This window comes from Ranitomeya variabilis, chromosome 6, assembly GCF_051348905.1.
Source record: "Ranitomeya variabilis isolate aRanVar5 chromosome 6, aRanVar5.hap1, whole genome shotgun sequence".
In the NCBI taxonomy this organism is placed as follows: domain Eukaryota; kingdom Metazoa; phylum Chordata; class Amphibia; order Anura; family Dendrobatidae; genus Ranitomeya; species Ranitomeya variabilis.
Window position 1 is genome coordinate 249,932,614 of NC_135237.1, and position 12,554 is coordinate 249,945,167.

The following is a 12,554-nucleotide window of genomic DNA, read 5'->3' on the forward strand; positions in this document are numbered from 1 at the left end:
CAGTTCAATTCTCCACTGCAAGTTTTTCAGGGTCAACACTGCAATTCTCCACTGCCGTGTCTTCAGCCTCAACACTGCAATTCTCCACTGCAGGTTCTTCAGCCTCAACATTGCAATTCTCCACTACTGGGTCTTCAGCCTCAACATTGCAATTCTCCAATGCAGGTTCTTAAGCCTCAACACTGCAATTCACTGCAGGTTATTCAGCCTCAACACTGCAATTCACTGCCGGGTCTTCAGCCTCAACACTGCAATTCTCCAATACAGGTTCTTCAGCCTCAACACTGCAATTCTCCACTGCAGGATCTTAAACCTCAACTCTGCAATTCACTGCATAGGCAAACAGTATGGGAGTATCAACTTCATAACAATGGAATTTAGGTGGCCATCCTGTATGTCTGTTACAAGGGTTATTGAGGTGCGTCCACATTTGGGGAAGGCCTTACATTCACTTCATGGGCAATGGGAGTACCAACTTCCTAATAATGGGAACACTGCTTTCAGGTGGCCATCCTGTACATCTGTTGAAAGGGTTATTGGGGTGCGTCCACATTTGGGGAAGGCCTTGCATTCACTTCACGGGTAAACAGTATGGGAGTACCAACTTACTAATAATGGGAACATTGCTTTCAGGTGGCCATCCTGTATGTCTCTTCAAAGGGCTATTGGTGTGCATCAAAATTTGGGGCAGTCCTGCCACTTACTGCATATGCAACAACAGTATAGGAGACCCACTGTTTAATAATGGGAACAACAAAGCTCTCTAAGAAGAGTGAGGGCTGACTGCTAGTCCATCCTTCATAAATGAAACAGGATGTGTCTGATGATGTGTCACGCACCACATGGCCAGTTAAGGTTGTAAAGTGACATTTTCCAGTGAATGCATTTGTCTTGGTTGAAAGCTTCTAAAGTTGAAAAACATATCAAAAACGCTACGTGTGAACATATCCCAAGTGGTGGAGGAGAATTTTTGTTTTGGGTTGTTTATTTTGCCATACATACAAATCATTACCCTGGAAAGGATGTTCCTTTACATATTTCCCAGGAAAATCCATTTCAGTTTAGTTTTTGCATGTTTTATTGTGCGCCTGTAATAGTGGCGTAAGACTCTGACAACATTGTTAACAGCAGTGACCTCGGAGTCAGAAATGCATCCACGGGTCTTCCCCATGCTGTTCCCATGTCATTTGATCAGTGTTCCCATCGATTTCCGCAAATTTTAGTCCATCTGCAGACCACAAAGGGGCCGCGATAAATTGCTCGAGTTTCCCATAGATTTACATTGGGCTCATTGCTCGGGTCGAGCACCCGAGCATTCCAATTTGCTTGACCCGAGCAACGATCACCCGAGCATTTTAGTGCTTGCCCATCACTAATCATGATGTATTTTTCAAGCAATATCAATTGCAAACTTGTAGCATTTTCCAACTTAGTTATGTAATATGAGTAGAAATTACCGGTAGTAAGCAGAAAATATATTGAAAGTTTACTTAACATTTTTGCCATTTTTGCTGCAAGCACATTTCATTTTTGTTCTTAAAAAAAACTATATGTATTACTAATTTAAGAATAACGCATTTTCTTTATATTTTTAAGATAAAGACATATCCTGATGATCCATCTACTTCATTTTGTGACCCCTATGCAACTGTGCAAGAATACCCTGTAAGTAAGATTTGTCTATAACAGAAAGCTATCCTTTTGATTGTATAATGGTGTTGCTCATACATCTTCTTCGTGTCTAAGTGAAGATACAGCTCTGGCAAAAATTAAGAAACCACTGCAATATTTTCAGTTTGTCTGATTTTTCTCTTTATAGGTATATTTTTGAGTACAATGTAAATTGCTCTTTTATTCTATAAACTATTCTGTCCCCACATGTGGCAAATGGAGGTGTGGTTGATTAATAGGGGTTGTGAGAGATTCGTAACTTCCATTTCCTCCATACAGACCAGACAGGACCAATGCTGTTCAGCGTCCAGAGAGATGATGCACACCAGGGATTGTGCAATCCAGACTTGTTAATTTGTAAATCTGAACATACAACATACGATGGTTATACAGTAACTTCTCCAGATACTAACAAAAGGAGAAACTGAAGAGCATAACTTACAAGGAACAGCAAACTCCCTGTCTGAAATTCCATAAGGGATTTCACTATATTAATGTCCTTGAAATAAAGTCCAACAACCTAAAAATTAAAACCAAACAAAAACATGCACACAATGCAATAATAGCTTCAAATGAGATAGACGAATGTCTTTAAGTCAGTTCTTGAGTTAAACCAAAGGAAACCCATCTTCGGATCAGAGAGGCCGCACTAGGCCAAACTATCTCTGACCCATCTGCAATCCAATGAACAAAGTACTATTGCAGTATTCTGCTCATCATTAATCCTACTGGAATATCCTCGATCGGCAGTATCAATACGAGCACGTGGATTGGCCTCTGAAATGACTTAGGCTCTCCTTTCCTAAGGACCTTTAGCTCCACCTTCCGGACCTTACCTTCTTGACTAGGGAAAGTCTTTGTAATGATTCCCATAGGCCAGTCGATCCTTTGAGCTTGTTGTTCCTTCATTAACACGATGTCTCCTTCTTTCAAGTTCGGTTTGCTCTGTTGCCATTTCCTTCTTCCTTGCAAAACCACAAGATACTCCTTTCTCCACTGGTTCCAGTAGTAATCAGCGAGGTATTTTACACGTTTCCACTGCTTCTGGTAGATGTTTGCATGAGTAAACTCTCCACTGACTGTTAGCGGGTTCCTGCTCTTTTGGGTAAGAAGAGTAGGTGGCATGAGAATGGTCGGCATTTCGGGATCCATTGATACTGGGACAAGGGGTCTTGAGTTGATTATGGTGGAAAATTCAGCCAGAAGAGTAACCAAGGTCTCATGCGTAAGTCTTGAAGACTTTTTGTCCATAAGCATAGAGTTCAAGATGTTTCAAGAGATCCTGATCATCCTTTCCCAGGAACCTCTCATGTGAGAACTATGCAGCGAATTAAAGATCCAGGTGCAACCTCTTTCTGCCAGTTGATCTTGAATTGGCTTGATGTCAATATCCAGCTCTCGACATGCACCGATGAAGCTGCTTCCACTGACCTCAGCTGTTTCACCGGTCCTCTGATAGCTAGAAACCACCGAAGAGCGTTATTCAGGCTGGATGTGTCCATAGATTGTATCACCTCTATGTAAATGGCACAGACAGTCATGCAAATAATAGTATGGCCCAACGTTTGCTGTTGGCATGACCGCCTCGAGTTCTGTGTGCAGATACCATCCATGGTCCAAAGATGTCTAGGCCAACATAGGTGAAAGGCGGTTCAGCAGTCAACCTGTCAGAGGGCAGGTCAGCCATTTGTTGATGCACCTGTTTTCCTCTGGTTTTGCAACATTGCACACAGTGATGTAGTGATCCCACTACACGTCTTTTCATACCTATGATCCAAAGTCCTGCAGACCAGAACTTGCCCTCTGTGATCTGTCTGCCTTGGTGTTCGGTCTTTTCATGAGAATGCCGGATTAGTAGATCGGTGGTGTGATATTTACTGGGAATGATGCAAGGATGTTGCTCTGAAACCCCTAGTTTGGCTCGATCTAATCGACCACCGACCCTCAACAAACCGAAGCTGTCCATTATGGGATTCAAATTGGCAATGGGGCTTTTCAGAGGGATCTGTTGTTTGTGTTTTAAGCATTCCCAATCAGTATTGAATACACTCTGTTGGACATAACGTATTATGAAAGACTTGCAGTGAGAAATGTCCTCAGCAGAGAGCGGTTTATGGCAGATGTGCCAAACATGACAGTCTTTGTCTCCATGTGGGTTATGATAAGATTTAGCAGTGTGGATTAACCTTGCAATAGTCTTGATAAGTTTCATCCAATTGGAGAAGCGTTCGAAGTGCTGGCATCCAAGGCTGGAGGTTGGTTTAGCATTCATGGCCAGAGCACTGACCTCGGAGCAGACTTCTGGATCATCATCCGGATCCTGGATGCTGAAGGCTTCCTGGAAACATTCACTTTCCTTCTGTTCCAGCAGAAACTTTGGACCTGAAAGCCAAGACGAGTTAGCAAAATAATTTATAGGCATAGGTCTAGTGGCATGGTTGGCTGGCTTAAGTTCATATGGCATTTAGTGCCACTGTTCAGGCTTGAAAGACCTCCTTGATGCGGTTACTGACATACACGTAGAAGCACCTTGTTTGGTTGTAGATCTAACCTAAGACAACTTTACTGTCACTTTAGTATTGTACGTCATCTATGTTGGTGCCCAGCTCATGCTGAATAAAGTCTGCGAGTTCTACTGCAAGCACGGTCCCACAGAGTTCAAGCCTGGGAATAGTGTGGTCAGGCTTGGGAGCCAACTTAGCCTTGTCGAAAACAAACCCAATATGATCTCAATTGTCTGATCCTGTCACCTTCAGGTAAGCAACAGCTGCAATGGCTTCCGTGGATGCATCCGAGAACACATGGAGTTCCGTCCTGGTGCTTAGCAGCAAGTGAGATTCCTGCGTAGCATCTCGGTATGTGGATTTCATCTAAAGGCCCACAAAGACTGCTTCCAGGTTTTCTATTTTGGTTCCTTATTAGGAGGGAGTGGGGCATCCCAGTCCTTGATGGTTTCGGAAAGCTGTCTTAGAAGGGATTTACCTTGTATTGTAATTGGTGCTACGAATCTCAGTGGATCGTATATCGTTTTCCTTTAAGGGAATCGCTGGCTCTGCATGGTTATTATGGAATATTTTGCTCATAATGGTGACGATATGTTCTTTCATCTCCGGTTTGTTGCTTAGTGTGCGCTGGAGAGTTGAATCTGGACAAGGCTTGTTCACGATTGTTTGGGAGTCTTACCCTGGTAGCGCGGAAGGGTAGGCAAAGGACCCAGTGATTAGTCTCGTCCTTAAGGAACTCATTGTCTATTATCCTTACAAATTCTTTGTCTTCCATTGACGGGGCTACTTTGTTGTCATCCTTAGTTATATGAAACACCAATCTTCACAAGTCATCTGCATACGGAGAAAGAATTATATCAGGCAGCTATACGGAATCTGGAGGCTTCTTATTCACCTCGTAGTGAGGAGGACATGGTTTGCAGAAAGTAGTGCGTTCATCCCGGTGTACGTAGGTCTTAAAGGAATAGACTTCCATTTGGCCCAAGCATACATTTCCTATGACTACCCACCCCAAGTTGAGTTTCTGGGCATAGGGGGTGTAGTCAGGAACATTACACTTTTGGTGGACCTTATGTATCCTTAAATTGTCTCTGCCGAGTAGAAGTAGGATTTCAGCATCTGTGTCCATAGGTGGGATAACGCTGACTAGGTGCCCCGTTGATAGGGGAAGCAATAAAACCTTCTGCCCTTCTACCGCTAGTCTCTATGTGACACGAAAATACAAACTTATATGGCTAATCACCATGGTAGCACATAATATTGCAGTAATCTGTACCATACGTGACAAAGACCCACAAGACCTATCATCTGATATATGAAACCAACACAAAGAAAGGATGATAACTGGTCAAACCAAGTATGATGCAAAAATATATTTTATTGATGGTAATAAAACCAAGTGAAAGGAGGGAAAAATGGTGACAACACAAAGGAAATGCTGAATAAATAGCAGGAGGAGCGTACCCAGGATTGCCCGTCCCCTAGGGCTAAGAGATGTAGTGTAGCGCCCCCACTGCCGCAGGGCCGAGGGGTACCCGGTACCGGGCCTCTGAGTCTCTGCTTCTGGGGTTGTCACGGCGGCTAGGCCCCGGCCCGTGACCCTGCCGTGGGGCGCACAGTGAATGATAGGTGTGGATGTTGGTGGTGCAGTTGTGGGGTGCAGGTCGCGGTAAATAACGAGGACACCAGGTTGCAGTCTCTTTACCTCTTTACTGGAGATCTCTGAGTCCTCAGTCCAGAATACGGTTCACCAGGCTGCGCAAGTCCGGCCGGTCCAATGGCACCTCCAGAGTTCACTTCACAGGTGGAAATCGGTGCCTTCCTTCTTAGCGCTATGTGTTGTAGTCCTTCCCTGCTATGCTTACGGAAAGTCCCCCACAACCGTTGTGTCTGTTTCTCGTGTTCCCTCACAACTCGATTAACTGATCTTCTGCTAATCTTCCGTCCCTTCCTGATGTTACAGTTAGAACGGCACCCGTTTGTCGGGTAGGCCTGGAGTTCTTCCGGGACCCTAGAGACGCCCCTCTCCCGCATTTGCCTCCCAAGACTTCATAGGTGATTTAGGTGAGACAGCCCGCCTGAGACTGACTGTCCTGCCGCTGTTTAGAGTATTGCTTGAAGCTGTCTAATGAAATACTCCCTCGGCGTTCCGGCCGCCGGTAGTGCGCCTCAGTAGGATGTTGCTCCGGTCTTACAGCACGACCCCTACTGGTATTCTCCTATTGCTTGATCTCGTTTCTCACTCAGCACAATCTATCTCGCTTCTAGTCCTTTCTTGGGTCTCGCCGCTTCCCGGAGCTGGCGCGGACCCGTTACGTTCTTTTCAATGCCAAGCCTCTGTCAGGATCCCACCCCTGACAGAGACCCTACTGTTTCTTCCTCCACAACACCCTCTGCCACTAGGTGTTGCTTCGTCCAATCCAGTCAGCTTTCTTCTCTAACTTCCTGCCTGACCCCCAGTTTACCCACTATGGTGGGGAGTGGCCTAATGAATAGAACCCTTAGCTCCCCCCGGAGGCCCAGCTGTGAAATGTCTTGGTGTCTGTGATACCTGATCAGATGAACTCCTTCAGTGCCATCGGACGCACCATGGCTCCCCATAGTGGCGGAGCCACAGTACTGCAACGACCAGGACTCTGGGGCGCTGCACTCCCCCCTGGTTAAACACAGTACTCCGGGACTGGGAAGAAAACAACAATACAAGTTAGCAAAAAGACATACAGTTTCATTGAGTGTAATAACAATAAGTATACTTGAACAGGCTTCCCTTTATGGGAGGTGAGGACACTTGAACGTTACAAACATGGTTAACATTATAAATTACAGGCTATAAATAACTCCTGTTACCCAACCGGGCTTTCTACTTAAGTGCAAAATTGTTGAACAATAATTTAACATTGCCTTTAAGGACTCACACTCTAAATCCACTAAAGACCTTCCTATAATCACATTATAAGGCACTTTAACTTTTTCATTCTTCTTTAAATCTGCAGGACCGCCTGTCCTATCGGCACCAGACCTACTGCCTCTCCTTTCTTTTACAGGACCGCCCCGTTCAGCCAGGGCCTACTGCCTTTTCAACTACTATACACAGTATAGAACATAACATTTCTTTCAGTTTAAGAGCACTGAGTCATCTCTACATGACTCCTATCAGGACTCAGGGTTTACCTTCTATCCTAACTTTTTATCAGCATTATCTAAACATTGTCTATCGAACATTAAGCCTTCTCATTATCTTTCTTCCTTTCTTGCATGCTGGACACCACATCTATTTCTACGGGCCCACTGCATCCTTCTTCTATCTTTCACCTCTTACTTCTCAGAGCACATCATCAGTATTCCTTCACATTTAACTAATTAAACACATATAACTCTCTTGTACAAACATTATCATCACTTTTCTCTCATCAACATTATTGCTACTTGTCTTAAGCAATATTTCTATCGAAATGCGGCAAATGAACATCCCCTTTAAGAGAGGACCAAGTCTCTGTGAGGTAGCGTATTTTCTCAAGCTACCAGTCCATACTCAGCAAAGGTTCCAGTGCGGTATCTTCGCAAAGAGTCTTTAAGTAAAACCAGTAGGGAGCGCCTTTAATAAGGTGCAACTATTTACAAGAAGTTCGGATCATGCACTGTTCATGATTTCAGCAGTTTTTGAATAACATAGAAAAAGTAGAAAAGTAACCAAAAACAATAGGGATCCCGGGTCCATAGAGGGATCCCCTTAAAAGTTTACCCTGAACGGGTTTTAGCAGCAATCATAAAAGGCAATAAACCAGTAACTATTTTACAAGTAACAAAGTACAGTAGAATCTTACTGTGGTGGTCTCCGGTCTGGCATCACCAGGCCAACGGATCGCACTGGTGCGCCAGGAAGCGGTTCCGGTCCCAGCAGTGATAAAATCCCTCGCCGGGACGCCCTTCTCACGGGTAGGTGCACACGTTCCTCCGGAGCACGGCGAGGACGGGCTCCTCGAGATTCCGCGGGGCCGGGCTCTGCTGCTTTCCCCTTGGGATCATCTTCTTCCGGTGTTCCGGCAGCAGCCTGGAGGGCAATGCATCGTTGCACACCTCGCGCCATCCAGCCAGACTCTCCCGCAGCCCTTCTCCATCTGGTGTAAGTCACCGCATCGCCTGGCTCCAGGTCGCGGGGAAATCTTCCGCTGCAGGGCTCCACCTCCTCCCGATCCACGTGGATTTGTAGCGGCTCCCCGATTTCTTGGATAACCCCGCGTCCATACTGAGGGTTAAAGGCCACCACTACACCCCAGTGTGATGGCGGGATCTCCGGGGTGCTAATAAAATCAACCTGCTCTGCAGGCTGGGGCCGGCTCCGCCACGCTGCCATCAGACGCCGTAGATGTTCGGCGTCCGGCATGATCTTCAGGCCCGGCGTCTGTAGCGTACCTTCAGCCGCGGCCAGGTGGGAAGGAGCAGGGGACACTGGGGATAAACGGATCTCCGTGGGCTGGCCTAGCCGAGTGAGCACGCGGGCATCAGCCTCCAGCCTGCGGGCTAGCTGTCGGGCCTCGGCTGCAGCCACACATTCCTCAGATAGCGGCAAAGGGGGTCGGCTCATCGGTGACCCTGCGAGGGTCAGACCCCGCAGCGGTGGCGTTTCTGGGGCTATGTCATGTTGCGCAGCCTCAGGCCGGACCGGGTCAGCCCCGCGTGGTGCTCCTGGTGTCGCCATTTTTGCCTTTTCTCCAATGTCTTCTTCCCGCGGTCTCTTTCGTGGGCGGCCCCGTCCCCATGGTCTCCACCCTCCAACCAGGATCAGGAGGCGGACCTCGGCTGTTGACGGGCACGTCCTCAGGACACAGAAATACTTAGACTGGGCGGCCATTGCTGTTCGCGCTCTCCAGCTTGTCTACGCCTACTTCACGCCCTTTCTCTCTCCAGCGCTGCAATGGCGGTGGATTTTGGTGGGAATTTTTGGCGGCAAACGACACAGCACACAGTCTCTCAATAAAGTACAGTCCAAGCACGTCAAGTCACAGTCCCAAGGCACACATGACCTGATTCTTCAGGCTTAAGTAGATCCTGTTCGTGACGCCAAATTGTAGCGCCCCCACTGCCGCAGGGCCGAGGGGTACCCGGTACCAGGCCTCTGAGTCTCTGCTTCTGGGGTTGTCACGGCGGCTAGGCCCCGGCCCGTGACCCTGCCGTGGGGCGCACAGTGAATGATAGGTGTGGATGTTGGTGGTGCAGTTGTGGGGTGCAGGTCGCGGTAAATAACGAGGACACCAGGTTGCAGTCTCTTTACCTCTTTACTGGAGATCTCTGAGTCCTCAGTCCAGAATACGGTTCACCAGGCTGCGCAAGTCCGGCCGGTCCAATGGCACCTCCAGAGTTCACTTCACAGGTGGAAATCGGTGCCTTCCTTCTTAGCGCTATGTGTTGTAGTCCTTCCCTGCTATGCTTACGGAAAGTCCCCCACAACCGTTGTGTCTGTTTCTCGTGTTCCCTCACAACTCGATTAACTGATCTTCTGCTAATCTTCCGTCCCTTCCTGATGTTACAGTTAGAACGGCACCCGTTTGTCGGGTAGGCCTGGAGTTCTTCCGGGACCCTAGAGACGCCCCTCTCCCGCATTTGCCTCCCAAGACTTCATAGGTGATTTAGGTGAGACAGCCCGCCTGAGACTGACTGTCCTGCCGCTGTTTAGAGTATTGCTTGAAGCTGTCTAATGAAATACTCCCTCGGCGTTCCGGCCGCCGGTAGTGCGCCTCAGTAGGATGTTGCTCCGGTCTTACAGCACGACCCCTACTGGTATTCTCCTATTGCTTGATCTCGTTTCTCACTCAGCACAATCTATCTCGCTTCTAGTCCTTTCTTGGGTCCCGCCGCTTCCCGGAGCTGGCGCGGACCCGTTACGTTCTTTTCAATGCCAAGCCTCTGTCAGGATCCCACCCCTGACAGAGACCCTACTGTTTCTTCCTCCACAACACCCTCTGCCACTAGGTGTTGCTTCGTCCAATCCAGTCAGCTTTCTTCTCTAACTTCCTGCCTGACCCCCAGTTTACCCACTATGGTGGGGAGTGGCCTAATGAATAGAACCCTTAGCTCCCCCCGGAGGCCCAGCTGTGAAATGTCTTGGTGTCTGTGATACCTGATCAGATGAACTCCTTCAGTGCCATCGGACGCACCATGGCTCCCCATAGTGGCGGAGCCACAGTACTGCAACGACCAGGAATCTGGGGCGCTGCAGTAGCCTAATAATACATGCAGAGAATGTAAAAAAACAACAAAATGGAAAAGCAATATATAAAAACCAAGTAAACATAACACAAATAGGCAAATAAGTAAGTAGACCGGGTAAGGAGGGACACTTAAATGCGGACAGCCATCAAAGGAGTATAGATAGACAATGGGAACTTATCCACCACAGTACTGCCACATATAATACAATTGCCCATTATCATCAAGTCAATAAATACTGCTGCCACAAGGTACCCACCGCAAGGAGGACAGAGAATCCTGGGGACGCGCCTCCGCCCCAACGCGCGTTTCGGCGATCACACCTTCATCAGGGGGCATAGAAAATGTGTGCACACGGAGTTTAAAAGCACCCGCACCGGAAATGCAGGTGCGCGACAACCGGAAGTGGTCATGCGGCTCCATGGAAACCAAAGCGCCGGCCACATCTGAGGAAAGCCGAAGGACGCCGAAGACCACAGGGGCCCCATGTGATCACAAGCGTCCAACAGCCACCACGGAGGCGCGCAGGTGCACAGGAATCGGCCGGTACCCGCACCACCACTAAGACCGGACATAATATACAAATGCTGCATAGGTAAGACCCATATATAGAGACAAACAGACATGTAGAAGGCCAATAACACTGCTGTGGACTCAACATAGGTATACAGTATTTATAAGACAATTAACCAAATTGCCTTAATAACATCCACCTCTTGATGAAATTGAGGCTGCAAAGGAGTGTCATAACCAAAAAACACCACTACTGGACAAAGTAGTCATTGGGTGCACTATATAGATGAATACAATTTCAAAATTTATCTCCCCTTGATAAAGCTATCAACATCGTGGGCGAAACACGCGTCGGGGACCGTGCCATCCGAAGAAAGCCGAAGGACGCCGAAGACCCCTTTCTTTAAACTTTAAACCATTGATACTTTGTAATCTATGTGGTCAGCGGCCTTGGCTGTGTAGTGCATCACCTCGGTATTGCTGTTTTGTTTTTATTGGTTTTTAACATTTTTTGTTTGTTCCTAGCACATTTAGACACCGGGATGCTGTGTGGTTTTTATTCCCGTGTTTCTTCGTGTCAACACTCCTACATCATTTGATCAAACTTCAGGCATGAAGATGACCTAAGTAGAATGAGTGGAAGAAAGAGAAGAGAGAAAAAAACGGACTCTATCTACTAATAGCTTGTTCAACTAGTGTTCTGTGTAGTGCTCACATAGTTATTATTGCATGAGATTTCCCTATATTGTATTAAATCTTTTAGGGGTAAGATTGGTATGTTGGTGGCTGCATTTAAGATCTCTGTGATGTCACTATTATTGTATTTTTGCACCATTATATATTCTGGGCTATGGTGGGTGTATTTAGATTGATCATACTCTATATCATCTATCTGTAATTATAGGCATATCTATTAATTTTGAAATTGTATTCATCTATATAGTGCACCCAATGACTACTTTGTCCAGTAGTGGTGTTTTTTGGTTATGACACTCCTTTGCAGCCTCAATTTCATCAAGGGGTGCAGGGCCGGACTGGGACTAAAATTCAGCCCTGGCATTTGAAGTTACACAGGCCCACTTGTCACATGGTGACTGTATAATATCTTTGTACACTTGTAGGCAGGGCCGGTTTTAGGCAAAGTGGGGCCCTAGGCAAAGTTTAAAATGGGTCCCCAAATGCTAACATATTGCACATCACACAGAAGCCTTTCTGTTGTATTTACGTGCGCTGAGTTCAGGCCGCTAAACGAGTTTGATCGACAATACTGAAGTTGTTCAACGCTTGTTTCCCGGCCTCTTTCCACCAGCTGAGGAATAATGATGAGACAGAACGATCACTAATAGATCACCATACAGTATCATGTTTTCAGCAGCACATCTACAGTTTACACTGGCAATGTGCTGCTGACAACAAGGCTTTTTGTTCCAGCAAAAACAATCCGAATATGCAGCATTTTACTTGTTTAGTAAAATACACCCCATAGTCCTCCATATATTATAATGTGCTCCATAGTCCTCCATATAGTATAATACACTCCCTATAGTCCTCCATATATTAAAATACACTGCTCAGTCCTCCACATAGTATAATACACTCCTCATAGTCCTCCATATAGCATAATACAATCCTCATAGTCCTCCATATAGCATAATACAA

General features: G+C 46.6%; 1 protein-coding gene across 1 annotated transcript in view; it reads left to right on the forward strand.

The window, feature by feature from the left end:
* Window positions 1-12,554, forward strand: part of EPB41L4B (erythrocyte membrane protein band 4.1 like 4B) — a 1,243,532-nt gene that overhangs the window by 1,181,047 nt on the left and 49,931 nt on the right. The window contains exon 23 of the mRNA XM_077269578.1: window positions 1,597-1,665. Within this exon, the coding sequence (XP_077125693.1) occupies window positions 1,597-1,665 (69 nt within the window). The remainder of the gene's footprint in view (window positions 1-1,596; window positions 1,666-12,554) is intronic.